Here is a 16,429-nt window from a genome sequence, read left to right on the forward strand (position 1 = left end):
CATTCTTTTTTGCTTACTGGCTGATTTTCAGGGAACTGTCTTTGAAAAAAAGTTGTCTTCTCTTCCATTTGCATTTCCTGCTGTCAACTCAAAATGTCAGCTCCCGTTAAAGTCACTCTCACAGTCACAGTTCTCGGGGTAGCAAAGGGGAAAGCTTCTTCCTCCTCCTCTTCGATCCTCTTTCTTTCTCCCACTGTTAATTTTAACTTTAGATTGTCCTTTCAGTCCTCCTCTCTTGCAAAGTCCTCCTCTCTCGCAAAGTATTTCTCTTGGAAGTACTTCTGTACTTCCTCAGGATTTCTTTTTCTTTTTTCTTTTAGAATTGAGACTAAATCTTTGTACCAGAAAATTGCCTGTCTACCCTTGAATGTCAAGGATTATGTTCATCATTTCTTGTGCAAGGTGGCCGGGACGGGGGGGGGGGGGGTGTTACATATGGAAATTTCTTTTCTGAGCACAACTGCTGCAAAGTTGGACCATCTTTTGATATTTATAGCTTGCTGGAGTGTGAAGGTTCATGAATATTCTCTAGTAATAAATGTACATATTTGAATCCCTCAGTTCCGCAGAGGTGTCAGCTTTCATTCATACGGGAAAGTAAGTCATTCAACCCCTACTGATTTTATTTCAGCAGGTGGTCATATTTTTTATCAAATGCAGGAAATCCAGAGAAGACATTTTATAAGATAGTGTTGTTTAGACATTTGGCATGTTTGGCAGATACTTCAATATTTTATTATAATCTGTATAAAATTAAAAGGAACATGTTTTATTTTTATTTCATTATTTGATATTTAGCCAATAAATTGGATTTCGACTATATGGTTTGTTTGTTAGCTTTGGCTGATAAAGTTTATAATTTAATTTCTAAGGACATTTGGACACACAGTTATTTTTTAAGTATTCTGTCTGCTTCTTAAATGGGAAAGGAGGGAAAAGGCCCTTTTTCCCTGCCACAGCAGAATAATTCCAACTGTCTCCTGACTTGAGAGATCAAAATATGCTTTCAAATGAAGTGGCTTTTCTAGAAAAACAGGTAGCAAGAGCTGGAAAAAAATAACCAGAACTATCAACTGCTAGTTATCAGAACTATCAGAATAATATAAAAATGGAAACGGACATTCTAAATTTCAATAAAGCCATCAGATCTATTCCATGGTGAAAATAAAAATAAGATCAATTAGAAATCAATTCTGCTTCAGATGTAATAGTATACCATGTTTTTTTTATATATAATGACTAAACATGCCTTATTTTTTTTCTCAATGGACACCTACCAGCTAAGGATGACAAAAGTAAATTGGGGAAGCATTGTCTTTTATCAGAGAAAGTAGTTTCATGAATCTTCTTTTTCTTAATTCCATTCTTATATAGTTGTACTGAGACATACCATCTGGACCATGGAATTCCAAGAGTACTCATAAAGCTTCATTAAAGGTCTTGCTTCACTGTAAGAAATCCCCTATAAAACTTATAGTATTCTGACTTGAGTTCCCTCTGTCTCACACAACATGCTGAGTGCTGCAAAAGCTATTTCAGTAATGTTCCCCAAATGAACCATACCTTCTTTCTCTCCTTCTGGATGATTTGGATCATTTGCACGACAACTAGGGGGTCTTCTGGTTCTCTCCTATCTCAACTTAGTATTCTTCTCTTTAGCTGGTTTCCATTCCCACTTCTTTACAGTAACATAACTTCACTTACTTTATCTTTCATTCCTCCCCCATCCTCATACTTGATTTGTTTTTTGCAGGTTAAATGTGATCAGTATTGGCCAAGCAGAGGAACAGAAACGTATGGATTGATTCAAGTCACATTGCTAGACACCGTAGAATTGGCAACATACTGTGTTAGAACATTTGCCCTTTATAAGGTATGTTTGTGTTATGCAAGTATGGAGTATCTTTTGATGGAATAGGGTTGTTATTTAAGTTTGGGCAGTATTGCAAGCAAAAGGATTCACATTTCTATATAAAGAGGATTAAATGTCTTTACACTGATATTCAAAATGTTGATTTACACAAAGACTGTATACTGCCATGCAATTCAGTTATTTTCAACCCCAAAATTCCTTGAAATAAACACTTACTTAACATACGTCCTTCAGGCCTTTTGTCCAAAATTTCCACGGAAGAAAATTTCATAAAATTCTTGCTATTTTAAACCAACTTTACAACTTTATTTCCACCATTATATCTAAAGCACTATTTTATTCTTTTTTGTTCTCTTGACAATCACATAGCTTCTTTTTCTCCTGTCGTCCTTCTCCTCTTCAAAAAAAACCCCCAGACCAGCTTCTTTGCTTTTTTCTTGTATAAAAATTTCTTACATAAAGTCATTTTTCATATCCAACTTAACTATAGACAAAAATATCAGTGACATGTTTCCACTAATTCTCATCAAATATTTAAAGACTGTGGATAAATATAACAGTTTTAGACTAACAATACATTTGTTTCACTTGATTTCACGATGATTACATTCTGATGTACTATTTTTGCACTAAAAATAATTTACACTAAGGTTCTTATGTGTTAGAATGGATCGAGTGAGAAGAGAGAAGTTAGACAATTCCAGTTCACTGCATGGCCAGATCATGGCGTTCCAGAACATCCAACACCATTCCTAGCTTTCTTACGACGAGTTAAAACTTGTAATCCTCCTGATGCTGGACCAATGGTCGTACACTGCAGGTAAGTGCAGATTTTATATCAACAACATTGCCATATATGCTCCCATAAGCCAGCATTTCACAATTTAATATTCTAAATATTTTGATACATTGCATTTCATTTATTTTTCTCTCATTGCCTGATAAATTTATTATACAATTACAGAACTAAAGCAGATATGAAACATGAATGTAGGTGAGATGTCATCCATGCATGCACACTCTAGAAATCATTTAGAGATTTAGAGTAATTTCTAAAATGTTATTTTAGAGATAGTTATCTTCTCATAGAAGTCTAATGTGTGTTTTCTCTGAAGTGTATGTTTCAGGGTACAGAGATATAGAGTCCACCAATGCAAAACCTTTCAGATTTCTGACCAAACTGATAAGATTACAGGAATGGCATCAGCATATGCAAGTATGCCAATGTCCTGAAGCAGATACTGCTTGCTGAAGCATCTTTACTTTATAAATATTTATGATATGATATATGATTTGATATGATATATGATTTCAAAACCATTTTTTTCAAAAAAGAAAGTATTTATTCCAAGCTTTGATTTTTCAAAAAAAATTTCCAGGCAACATATATTAATTACATAACTTTCATTATCCAAAGCAGATATTGAAAAAATATTTAGATATAATATAGTTTGATTACAACAAAGCATCTGGTAAAATATTGATAACATTATTGTTAAGCATGGTCTAGATAGCATAAAGTAGAAACATAGCTCAATGAAAAATGAATTTATTATCAAGAATTAATATTGAGAAAATAGGATGTCTGCATATTTCCCTTCAAAAAGGAGTCCAAGGAAAATATGATCGCCTATAACGACTATACATAAGGACTATAACACAATAGTTAATAGTTGAGACCAGTTCTTTACTATTATAAAAAGCTGTATTTAGAATAAGAAGGAAGGTCCCATTTCTAATTAGAAAAATATTACTGATTCCCCTAATGAAATGGTCATGGCAATTGCTTATCTAGAAAAATTGTAGGGTCCTATTATTGTATAATTAATTTGATTAATAAATAATAAACAAGAGCACTAACTAGCACCAAGCAAGCCATGCAACCAACAAATATTTGCCATGATAAGGAGCATAGCAGGAAAGTACAAGGATTAATTTCACACACAAAAATCATTTGAATCTTATGGATATGATTTTGATGAACGGGGAAAAAAAGTTTCTGACATATTTACAAAAGTAAGAATGAAGAGTTACATATGATATATTGGCCAATACTGAATGAATTGATTTCGTCATTGGCTACCCAACTAAAATGCTACAGAATATGTGAATCGCCTGCTATAATCTGTCCCCTTAAAATAGTTGATTGTGTGGCTCCAATCCAAAGAGTTAGTCATTCTCCAATTCCATTTAAATCAATGGAATTGGATGGTTGTGATTATCTTCTCCCATAGTGTACAATGGGTTTTAAGACATAACAAATTTTCTAATGATTGTGACCCATCACAAATTACAATGCCAAACCAAGAGTACAAAAGCAAAAGCAGCTGCAATCTGGCAATTGTCATATGGCCATTTCTACAGGAAACCAAATTTTTAAAACAATGGCATTAATTGCAGAACCCAGTATAATTGCATTTAAATGATTATGTTCCTCTTTGCTTACATCTGATCCAGGCATCTTCTCTTGGCTGCTCAAATGTGCTGATGAAGAGGCTGGAGCAAGTCCCAGCGAGGAACATTTAGATATTTTTAACTCAGAAAAATAAAGGAAATAAGGTGGCTATATTAGAGGGATATCCAACAAGCAGAATCCCAAGAGGGTGAAGATTAATAAAAGAAAGCATTGTTCAAATAGAGAAGTATTCACTAGTATAACCACATTGAGGAGACATCAGTAGTTGTGAGCACTGATTGTTCCAATGAGCAATCAGGTAGCAGAAATGCAGACCTGCTCTTCTCAGTGCCAATTCATGAGCAACATATGTGAGAAGCTGCTATTGGATATTATGAGTATCAACCAAACAGCTTTGATTACAAATTATTCTATAAATGTTGGCATTTACAGTTAGTATAAGAGCCATTTCCTCAGATTCTCAAATCTTAAAAAAATAAGTTACTTCTTTTTAAAGGAATGGTCATAATCCAGTGGCCCAAAGGTTCCATGCTGGAATACTATCTTGAAATGCCATTTGCACAATCCCAACATTGCAAGATTTTATTTAAGACAGAATTTTTTTTAAAAAAAAATCCTGAAATTAACAACTTCAGTATAATTAAAAGTAGTAAAACTAGAGAACTGTTGGTGTTCTAATAGGAATTAATTTAGAAAGCATGACATGAGATTGCTCAAGGATAAGATTGCTGGTATTTGTCACTTTGATCTTATTTTTTTTGTGCGAAAATCATTGTGGATAGCTTCCCAATACCCAGTTAATATCTACAATTCAACTTTGACTTTGTCTTCTCATTCTTGTGCTGATAGCAAATATAATGAATACACTCTTTTCCCTAATACATCTGTTTTTATTTCTTGGGGTGTTAATTCTAAAATGTTTGCTCATTCTTAACAATGTTCTTAACTTTTAGCTTTATTTTAATGTTTCTCATTAGCTTTCCTTGATATCACATCTCTCCATCATCATGTTTCTGTCATATATGCTTATTCATATCTTGCCTTTTGTTATTGTCATTTTTTATCATGATGCTCTTTTCTCTTAAGGATGTTTTTTTGGCTTCTGCTCTTTTCATTTAATGGGGTTTTTTTCCCCTTCTTATTTTTCAGCCTTTTAACATGCACTTCTCGTGCATTTCATCTTGTTGTCCTACTTGTGATTTTTCCGATTTATTATTTATTTACTTTTTAATTTTGTATCAACTGTTTTTGTTGGTTTTTCTAAAATAACAGTAGAATACCTTGAGGTAGGCTATAGAGGAAAGAAGAAACTTTATTTTTGTTGAAATTTTTCAATGGGAGTGAAATATTTTATGTATAATTTCTTCCATATTTATATATATGGGCATGATTGTGTTCCTGTTAAAAAATTGATGCCAAGAACAATGGCAACAGGCAAGGGAATGGTTCACATAGTTAGGATGCTGTGTTGACAATCGGCATGCTTGCATTTAATATAGGATTGCTGCAGGGGTGGGCTGCTGCCTGGACACGGGGGGACACAGTGAGGTAGCTCCACCCCAGAGCACATTTGCACTGAAAGACATTGAAAGAAAATGCAGGGTGACCTTCATAAGCCACGCCCCCAGTGTGGTAGTAAAGATTTTGGTAACCCTTCATTGGATTGCTGGTGCATGGCAGGGTAAGTGCCTGTCGCTCACTCTAGGTCCCACCACTCCAACTGTTCAAAAGAAGGAAACCGCGACTAGATATACTGTATGGGTACCAGTTAACTGGGAGGCTTAATAGGTACATGAAAGAAGACTCTAACTAAGCATCCTCCAAGTAACAGTGACATCATCAGCTACTCCCTTCAACCTGGAAGCATTTTAGTACTCCCAATTGATTGTGATAGTACTAGGGGAAAATCCAGCATTGGAGAAATAAAATAATAATAATAATGTTTTTAAAAAGGATAAGACAGTAGGAAATCTTTAACAGTGGGGATTCAATCTAGTCATTGACTATGGAATATTATTGAATTATGGAAGAGAAAAGGAAGAATTAGATAACTGAGATAGGAAGATAATAAAATTAAATAGATTTGAGCCCCACAATGGAGTATGCATTTTATTGCAGATCCTATTTATTTTTCTTCATTGTAAAAGGTTGGATTGCAAAATTTCTTCATTTTGAAATATTAAAATCATTTTATAAAATATTGGTCATGATCCGATACAAACATCTACAGTGTTCCCTCGATTTTTGCGGGTTCGAACTTTGCAGAATGTCTATACCACGTTTTTTCAAAAATATTAATTAAAAAATACTTCACAGTTTTTTCCCCTATACCACGGTTTTTCCCGCCCGATGACGTCATATGTCATTGCCAAACTTTTGTCTGCCTTTAAAAAACATTTTTTTAAATAAACTTTAATAAATAAATATGGTGAGTAATAATCTAAATGGTTGCTAAGGGAATGGGAAATTGTAATTTAGGGGTTTAAAGTGTTAAGGGAAGGCTTGGTATACTGTTCATAGCCAAAAATGGTATATTTACTTCCGCATCTCTACTTCGCGGAAATTTGACTTTCGCAGGCGGTCTCAGAACCCATCCCCCGTGAAAATCGAGGGAACATTGTATATATCTTTTTGACATTTTCTACAGTCTTCATATAATGTCATAACATGAACAACATAACCTGCAATTCAATCTGTGCTTACCAAGAAGTAAATCACATCGTTTATTTCTACAAAATATTTAGAATCACCATTAATATTCTCTCCTTTTTTTTTGACAATTTAGGAATGTGCTGAATCAGAAACAGACCTTATCAGAATATTTTGATACATATATACTGTATATATACATACACATATACATATATCTTTCTATAATTGAACTATTTTGCAACCTAAATGGCTTCCTGGTGTATTTTGATCACTTCTCCCAAAATTCTCAGCCTGCGCACACTGGTTCCCAAGAGCATTACTATGTTCTGTAATCCGACTGCATGCAGAAAGCAGTGATATTGAGGAAGACTGCACTACAATTTCTCTTTCATCAGATATGCAAATGGTTGAGGGTATATCTTTCAATAACACTTGCAAGCTACTCAGTAGAAATTGAATTTGCCTAATTACTATTCAGAAGATCCCTCAGGTTTTCTTGATGGTGAGATCTGTGCAGCCTAAACTTATTCAGGAAAAAAAATTAATTGGTTTCTTGCTTGTTTGTTTGCTCAGGAAGAGACCAAATCAAACAAGTTGTTGAATTTTAAAGTGAAGACAGGCATAGTCCAGAATATTATGGCTTAATATTACACATTTGTTGAAATGGGTGTGGAATTGTTTTCAGTATAAATTGGAAGAGCAGTTTCTCCTTGTGCATCCTATACTGGCAATAGCTAAGTATTTGGATGGAGGCTGGGTTGTTACTAATATCATGCTTTCTGAGACACAGGTTAAATGGCCAATAATTTCATTGGATTGCAACACAGCGATATGCTTCTGGGTCATTCTAGTAATCCAGTATACCTTTGAAAACTGAGTTAAGACAGTTTTCCCATTTCTGTCCCTCCAAGCTGCAAGCCTTTTTTCTTGAGCTCATTAGGAGTCTGAATGACCAATCCAAAGAAGAATTTTTATCCTGTCTTCTTCACTTTTCCATAAAGTGCCTTCACTTCTGCCTCCATGAAAGAATTCCTTTCCTGGATTTGTTTTTACAGATCTTTAATTTCCTCTCATCTTTCCCTTTGTTGTGCTCTATGTCTGCAGCAATTATGTTGTATTGCTCAATGTGTGGCTGATTGGTTGCTTGGCCAACAGTATAGTACTTGAAGAAAGAGTTTTTATGTTCCCAGACAAAGGAAGTCACGATCTTCCTTCTCAATGCATTGTGAAGCTTCTTTGCATTTCAAAGAGACTGTCTAGGGCAAGTGTTTCTGGACCTCAACTATTTTAAGATATGTGGACTTCTACTCCCAGAATTTCCCATCCATCCAGTGTGCTCTAGTGCCAATACCCAAGCATCTTTCTATCAAGAAGGAAGGTCTGAATTAGAAATATAATCATGCTTGGCTGAACCACTTACAATTTCTGTGTACTTGGGTTCCCTACCTAATCAAGAACTCTCATTGGGAAGAATTCACATACCTTTGGGAAACAGTAGTCCATACAGCCAAACATGAATAGATGTCATTGTTTCAAACTACCCTGATAGAGCGTCCAGTAACATATTCATGTGCTTATCCATCTTCCTAGTTTGTATACTTTTTTATGTCTGAAGACATACATGCACACATACATACATAAATACGTACACACATACATACACACACAGAGAGACAGACACACGTGCGCATACACACACACACACACGTTCTGATTTCTGGAAAATTGAATGGAAAAGGTAGAGAACTCAGACTTGAGGAGTTTCGTTCTAAACATAATTTTATCCTCATTATTTTTCTGTGAATCAATATAAATTTAGTAAGCTTGGTAAATACTATGTTAAATTCCCAACCCTGACTATTCTTAACCTAATAGAAATACCCCTCTTTAATTTAACTGTATCAATGATCCTTATCTCCAGACATTTATCATGTCCTATGAGACCTGTAATTTCCATTGACCTATGTTGCGGTTTAGTTTATTATTTGATCAGCATTCTCAATGAATCACTTTATTCACATGTATTTAGTTAATTTTATTCCTCCCTGTGTTTATATATACTCTATAAGGCAAAGGAAGCCTGACTGCTCACAGCTGAGTCTAGTAAAAGCGCAATTATTTTCTATCAGAGCCAACAGCTGTCTATAATGGATTCTGAATTAGAATTATGAGCAAAGAAAAGAATCTAGCCATCTGCAGGAAATGTGAAAATATTTTTATAATCCTAGTAGCTGAGATCTGGATAAAGGTATCCATGAGATTTCCCAGCTGTAGCTCCATGAATTCTCAAATAGCCACAGACAAAAAGAATATCAGAATATATATAGTGTGTTCTGTCTCAAGCCATACACTCACAAAGACAGACATGTTATGCCATGTGGACATCCTTTCCCCCTCTGACATCCTTTTGATTCAGAATAGCCCTTCTAGTGAATAAGATTTAAATATCTCCTCCTGCATCTAAAACAATTCCACTAGGTATTGCTGTTTCCCATCCACAGAAATCAGTTGGGTAAGAAAAGGCATATTTCAAGGGACAGAGCAATTTCTCTTGAAAAGCAGGGACCAGGGAAATTGGATGTTTCTTCACTAAAGTAGCCATTGCAGACAGCAGACCACTGGTGTTTCCAACAAATTCTGGAAAAGAATATAGTGGGCACCAAACCTCCCACTGCAATCTTGGTACTCTCTTGCCAACACATGTTTATATTCAACCTTGATCAAATCCAGCTTTTCCTTTAAGAGGAACTGGGCATTCTTGGCTGTGTCTGGCTATGTCAATTGGTCTCAGGCCTTGATATGGGCCTGCCATACTGGAAATGAGATAAATCCATTTTCTTTCCTTTCTTGACTTCCTTGTTAAGGAAGTCCATTTTAGTGCCAATATTTATTGTTTTAATTGCTGTTGCTTTTATTGGTATAACAGCCTGGAGAAAAGATGGGCAGCATGTACGTTAAATTGATGGAGTGACTGATCGATCAATTCTGTCTGATAGGCTCAAGATTCAGATTTCTGACAGTGAAAACAATCAACTAATGGAACAACTTGCCTTCAGAAGTTGTGGGAGCTTCATCACTGGAGGCTTTCAAGAAGCAATTGGATTGACATCAGTCAGAAATGTGTAGTGTTTCCTGCTTGGTTGAGGGGTTGGACTTGATGACCTTCCAATTCTCTTAATCTCTTATTGGTCTTCCTTTGAGAAAATTAGGGACTCAAGCAGTAAACCCAAGAATTCTGGAAGACAAGATGCAAATGTGATAACCACAGACTTCTTAAATTGAAGAATGCCAATGGAGGATTGCAAGTAAATTCTGTTCAGGCTGAGAAGACCCACAAATAGTGTTCAAGTGATATGCTAGTTATCTCTAGTTATCTGTTTGATTTTAGATCATGAGAGGATTACAAATGAATACACAAATTAGGAAAGGGCTTCCCAAAATATAAATGTTCCTGCAAAAGCATTCTAGGATATTTCTGACATGGTACACTGCTACATATTTTATTTATTTATTTATTTATTAAATTCGTATGCCGCCCCTCTCCGCAGACTCGGGGTGGCTCACAACAGCAACAGAAAAACAGTGTAAAATACAAATTCAATAATTAGAAAGATAAGAACCCATAATTTAAAAAACATTCACTCAACATACCATACATAAACAATATAGGCCTGGGGAAAATATTTCAATTCCCCCATGCCTGACGACAGAGGTGGGTCTTAAGGAGTTTGTGAAAGGCAAGGAGGGTGGGGGCTGTTCTAATCTCAGGGGGGGAGCTGGTTCCAGAGAGTCGGGGCCGCCACAGAGAAGGCTCTTCCCCTGGGACCCGCCAAACGACATTGTTTGGTCGACGGGACCCGGAGAAGGCCAACTCTGTGGGACCTAATCGGTTATTTTGTTTAAAATACTGGAAAATATTTCCTTCATAAACCTGAAGAAGATTGTAATCACCACGGGTCATAAGTGTGTAATTAAAATTTTCCAAATTGGGTGTCAAGCAATTAAATATTCATAATTCTGTCTCATTCATAAGCTCCATCCAAGTTAAGTTGTAAAAAAATGCATGCTTTTTGAAGACAAACATTCATATATGAAATAAAAGGCAACAGATATAACAGTAGTTCCTAATGTTTATAGAATTTAAAAGCCCATTACCATGTCAATTCTCAAAGAACAGTTTTTCTCTTACTCAAATATATATATCCCAGTAAGGGTGTGGCTACCTGATGAAAGCAAATAAGCCCAAAATAGATCTATAGTAGTCTCCCTTCCTTTTCATTGTCAGCAAAAATATGTTACATATGTGTGTGTGTGTGTGTGTGCGCGCGCGCGTGCACAAATGGTAGAAGTGAAGAAGGAAGAATAAATCCTTTCTGCAAATTGCCACCCAGAAATGATTTTAAAATAGCTAATGCTTGAATAAACTCTGGATGTTGGCTTTTATCTGGGATCTGTACACCGGGTTTTAAAATGATGATACAGGCATGGACCAATGAGCAGGTGTTTCTTCTTCTTCTGTCAAAACATCAGCAAAATCTGTGTATTTTCCTAGTAAGGGCAACAATTAGAAATGGAAAAGAGAGGGATGCCTTCAATTGGTGCTGTTAAAAGGGGAAAGAAATTGTCCCTTGCCTCCCCCCCCCTCCCCGACAGCTATAACCACTTTATTATGCCTGATACTATGGGGCATTCGAAAAAGTTGTTATTTTAAGTAACAAGAATTCTATATGATCATTTATTTTTCAACTGCAGAAGAGTCACACGTGACAAAATAGGACTGACTTGAAGTGATTGCCTGTCAGTTTTCTCAGCTAGCAGAGTTTTCTCTAATAAGTGTGTGGGCAATTCAGACTGGTGCAGTGTAATTTTGTCTATGAAATTCAATGTTGCATCAGAGTCTGTGCTTCAGAGTTATGTTTCTATGTGAGGGATGCACAAGGTAGGAAGGGTAATAAAATACACTTGCCATTGTTGGCCATCCCTAATTGTCTGTGGGCCATTTCCTGGGAAAGGAATCTGAAGTTTCACCGAAGACAAGCCATGGCTAAGTGTTTTACAGCAGGGGTCTTCAACCATGGTAAATTTAAGACTTGTGCACTTGAGGAATTCTGGGAATCAAAGTCAATAAGTTTTAAAGTTACCAAGGTTGGACACCCCTGTTCCAAGGGTTACTTTGTCTATAGCAGTGCTTCTCGTTTAATTTCTGTTATGCTCCCCCTAGGAAGAAGCAAACATTTCATGTCGCCCACCAACTCTCTCCCGCAACTGTAAATAGTCCCAAATTGAGATGTGTGTCCTACCTGACTCTTGTACTGGTGTTCCGTTGCGTTCCTTAGCATTGTGTCCAGGGAAGACTGTTCTAAAAAGTCTCATGAGTTCAATCAAATTTCTCGAATTTGCGAGATGTTTTCTTTTAGAACGGGCTGCCCTGGACACAACACCAAGGAATGTGATGGAGGTACCAGTACAAGTGTCAGATAGTGTATCCTACTCCATGCAGCAAAAAAAAAAGCACATTTCCTGGAGTCTTGTGCCTCCTGGCATAGCTCCACGCCCTCCCAAGGGGGCACACCCCACTATTTAAGAAGCACTGTCTGTAGGATAATCCTTCTTTCTTTCTCTACTGCAGACAAGGATCTCTTTGTTTTATTTGCTTGTTTTCCATAATATTGGACTCTGAGGAAGTCATAGGATTGTGAATAGGGGCAAAGAAAATCTATAAAACTTCTGCCAATTATTTTCTCATGTCTCAACTCTCCTAATCACCCATCCATTTACACACATTACTAAAATAGTTCTTCCAAATTCTATGGTGCGACTTGTCTTTCTTGTTCATCCTTCAGTCCATTGTAAGTCCTATCCAAAATTGGTTTATTTAGGACAAGATTATTCCAATGCATATCTCTGTCATGCAACTAGATTTTTAAAATATATTGCTGAAGTTTAACATACTGCTGTGGCTTATCTTGGCTCCCTTGTGTTACCAGAGTAGAAGATGATTTGTGGAGGTTGTTGGGCTTTATCTGAATTGTGGTTGTGGCAGTTTGTCCTGTGAGTTATTTTGGATCAAAGTCCAAAGTGACAGGCAGAACAGCAGCAGAGTGCTGTGGATCTAATTGTGGGCTTACTCCCAGTTCAGGAAAACCCTATCCCATGAAGCTAGCTGTTTCATGAGAAGGTTTGCTATTTGCCTAGCTCACCTATTGTTGATGTTGTGATAATCCCTAATCCCTTGTTAACGTATTCTGAAAACAGCGTAATATCTTGAGGATCTATTTCATAATCCAGGCCTAGAAGATAAAATAGAAAACCTCTCTGGTGAGAGAGAAGTAACTACTACATTCCAGGAATTATCTTTACTGTTATAGAGTACACAATTATGGAATTGACATAATCTATACCTAATAAAATCAAGCCAGGGTTATTTCCTATTTCTTCGTGAGTAATCTTTTCTGAAATTCTCCCTTTAGCAAGTTATTCATTCATTATATATTCCCAAGGCCAGATCTATATCCCTTTGCAAGGGTACATAAAAGTAGCTACCAGCTTTGTATTGTCCATTGATCCCAGCTTTTTATTTGTTCATATGTGTGCATGTAGTTCTTAGAATATGAAGCATAGGATATATTTTTAAAAATATATAGTGTATTCATGTATATATTTAGTGTGGTTCTGTTCTTTCGTGATTTTTCACACTAAAGATGTCAAGAAATGAAAGTAGGTAAATGTGATTTTTTTTAAAAGGTGAAAAATAAAATTAGACGATATTACAAATGCATCTTATGCACATATTGGTGGAATATAAAGGATTTAATATACAAGTAAAGTCTTCAAGTCCAAACCCCTGCTGGAGCAGGAGACCCTATACCCCACCACACATTCCCGTGCACACTTCCCACTAACCAGCTGATTTTTGGGTCTCTGCAGCAGTGTTCCCTCTAATTTTTTGGGGGAGTGGGCGTAAAAGTATAGTGTCTGAGCGGCAGTCCCTTCGGGACTGGGCGGCACAGAAATAATAAACAAACAAACAAACAAATAAAAAACCCACCCTGTTTTGCCTCAGAGAATTTCAAAATAAAATACTGTACTGTGTGTCTATAACAGTGAGCTCATAATAGGGCAACTCTATCAATATCAAAATGCCACTTAAATAGTTGAGCTAGTTTCAAACTAGATTTTGATTTTCTTTCTCTCTTCCTTACTCCCATTCTTTTTCTTTCTCTTTTCCTTCCTCTCTTTTTTCTATCTGTTTCTCTCTCTTCCTCTCTCTCTCCTTCCCTCTCACTCTGAGTTGATGATGATTTTTAAGTGAGCGATTGCTCACTGCTCAGCTTAGAGGGAACTATGCTCTGCAGCACTGTTGTTTAGCTGTTGTTTAATCAAAATGCAGTTAACACTATACAAGCCATCGAGAATATAACTATATCCAATAGGAAGTGCCTCACAGAAGCAGATAGTGGTAAATCCTAAAGAGGCAGGAAATATATCACTGAACAATGGAGATGAATGCCAGAGAGGAATAAAGCTTCATACAAGACCAACATAACACCTATAATAGCGTAGGTATGCGTGGGGGGGGGGGGAGTGGGGGGATGTCTTTCCCTGTGCCCTTTTTCTTGTTCCAGGAGGCTTTAGGGAGCTTGCTAGGCCCAAAATGGGATGCAGGGAGGGCATGTGCGCATACGTAGAGGGGTGGTGCATGCATAATATTATGGGTGTGGGCATGTGTGCTGTCCTGCATGTGCACTTACTTTTGGAACGCAAGGACAAAATGGTTCGCCATCACTGTCCTATGCCATTCCACACAAACAGTTGCCCAATCTCTTTTTGAAAGCCTTCAGTGATGAAGCACCCACAACTTCTGAAGACAAGCTATTTCATTGATTAGTTCCTCTGAGTGTTGGAATATTTTTATTTAAGGTTGCTTCTCTCTTTGCTTAGTTTCCAACTGTTGTTTCTTGTCTTGCCTTTTGATGAGAATCCTCAACTTACAACAGCAGTTGGGACCAGAATTTCTGTCATTAAGGGGCATAATCATAAAGCAAAAGACATTGTACAATGTATACAGTGACTGTGTTACTTAGTGATGTCATTTCTACATTTCCAGTAGCCATTGATTCAAAGACTGTCTACACCTTCTGACTTTTTGTTGGCTATGTTGACTTTTCCTGTGGAAAGCTGGCAAGGAAAGTTGGAAAACATGATCACATGACTCCCAGGGACACTGCAATGGCTAGAATTCTGAGTACCAGATGTGTGCTCCCTCGTTCAGCACCATCATAACTTTGGACAATGTCTAAATCAATTGTGATGGAACCTGAGCCCTATCTGTATATGTCAGTCCATCACAAAGATTTCTCATCCCTTCTGATAACCTGTAAATTCTAAAAAATAAATAATAATTCAGATCTACTATAAATTCATGTAGTGCATGCATAATAATAAAAAGTCATCTTAATAAATGCAAGTTTAGTTTAAAGGATCATTGTTCAGTTTGATCACATGCATGGAAGCAATAAAGTAACATGATAAATGACTACCGTATATACTCGAGTATAAGCCGAGTTTTTCAGCCCCCAAAATGGGCTGAAAAACCCGACCTCGGCTTATACTCGGGTCACCACAAGAGGGCGCCGGGTGACCACAAGAGGGCGCACCGCGGGAGCCCGGCAGCTGCCCTACCCTTCCCACAGCCGCGGAGCCCCCTTTTACTTCCTGCTTGGAGCTCCTGCAGCTACGGTACTTCTCCGTTCCAGCAAAGTTGCCAGCCAACTGCTCCGACGGCGCGAGAGAGGAGCAGACGATGCGAAGGTGGGGGGGGGGGACTCATGAAGCAGGAATCCCCCCCCCCCACCTTCACATCGTCTGCTCCTCTCTCGTCGGAGCAGTTGGCTGGCAACTTTGCTGGAACGGAGAAGTACCGTAGCTGCAGGAGCTCCAAGCAGGAAGTAAAAGGGGGCTCCGCGGCTGTGGGAAGGGTAGGGAAGGTACCTTCCCTTCTCCATTCCAGCAAAGTTGCCAGCCAACTGCTCCGACGAGAGAGGAACAGACGATGCGAAGGTGGGGGGGGGGATCATGAAGCAGGAATCCCCCCCCCACCTTCGCATCGTCTGCTCCTCTCTCGTCGGAGCAGTTGGCTGGCAACTTTGCTGGAACGGAGAAGGGAAGGTACCTTCCCTACCCTTCCCACAGCCGCGTCACTCGGAGCCCCCTTTTACTTCCTGCTTGGAGCTCCTGCAGCTACGGTACTTCTCCGTTCCAGCAAAGTTGCCAGCCAACTGCTCCGACGAGAGAGGAGCAGACGATGCGAAGGTGGGGGGGGGATTCCTGCTTCATGATCCCCCCCCCCACCTTCGCATCGTCTGTTCCTCTCTCGTCGGAGCAGTTGGCTGGCAACTTTGCTGGAACGGAGAAGTACCGTAGCTGCAGGAGCTCCAAGCAGGAAGTAAAAGGGGGCTCCGCGGCTGTGGGAAGGGTAGGGAAGGTAC

At 37.8% G+C, this 16,429-nt stretch overlaps 1 protein-coding gene across 2 annotated transcripts in view; it reads left to right on the forward strand.

Annotated features, from left to right (window-relative positions):
• PTPRD (protein tyrosine phosphatase receptor type D) overlaps window positions 1–16,429 on the forward strand; it is a 450,382-nt gene that overhangs the window by 393,015 nt on the left and 40,938 nt on the right. For both annotated transcript variants that reach the window (XM_070742569.1, XM_070742568.1), the window contains 2 exons: window positions 1,754–1,873; window positions 2,539–2,693. In XM_070742569.1, coding sequence (XP_070598670.1) covers window positions 1,754–1,873; window positions 2,539–2,693 — 275 coding nt within the window. The remainder of the gene's footprint in view (window positions 1–1,753; window positions 1,874–2,538; window positions 2,694–16,429) is intronic.

The sequence above is a fragment of the Erythrolamprus reginae genome, chromosome 2 (assembly GCF_031021105.1).
Source record: "Erythrolamprus reginae isolate rEryReg1 chromosome 2, rEryReg1.hap1, whole genome shotgun sequence".
Lineage (NCBI taxonomy): Eukaryota > Metazoa > Chordata > Lepidosauria > Squamata > Dipsadidae > Erythrolamprus > Erythrolamprus reginae.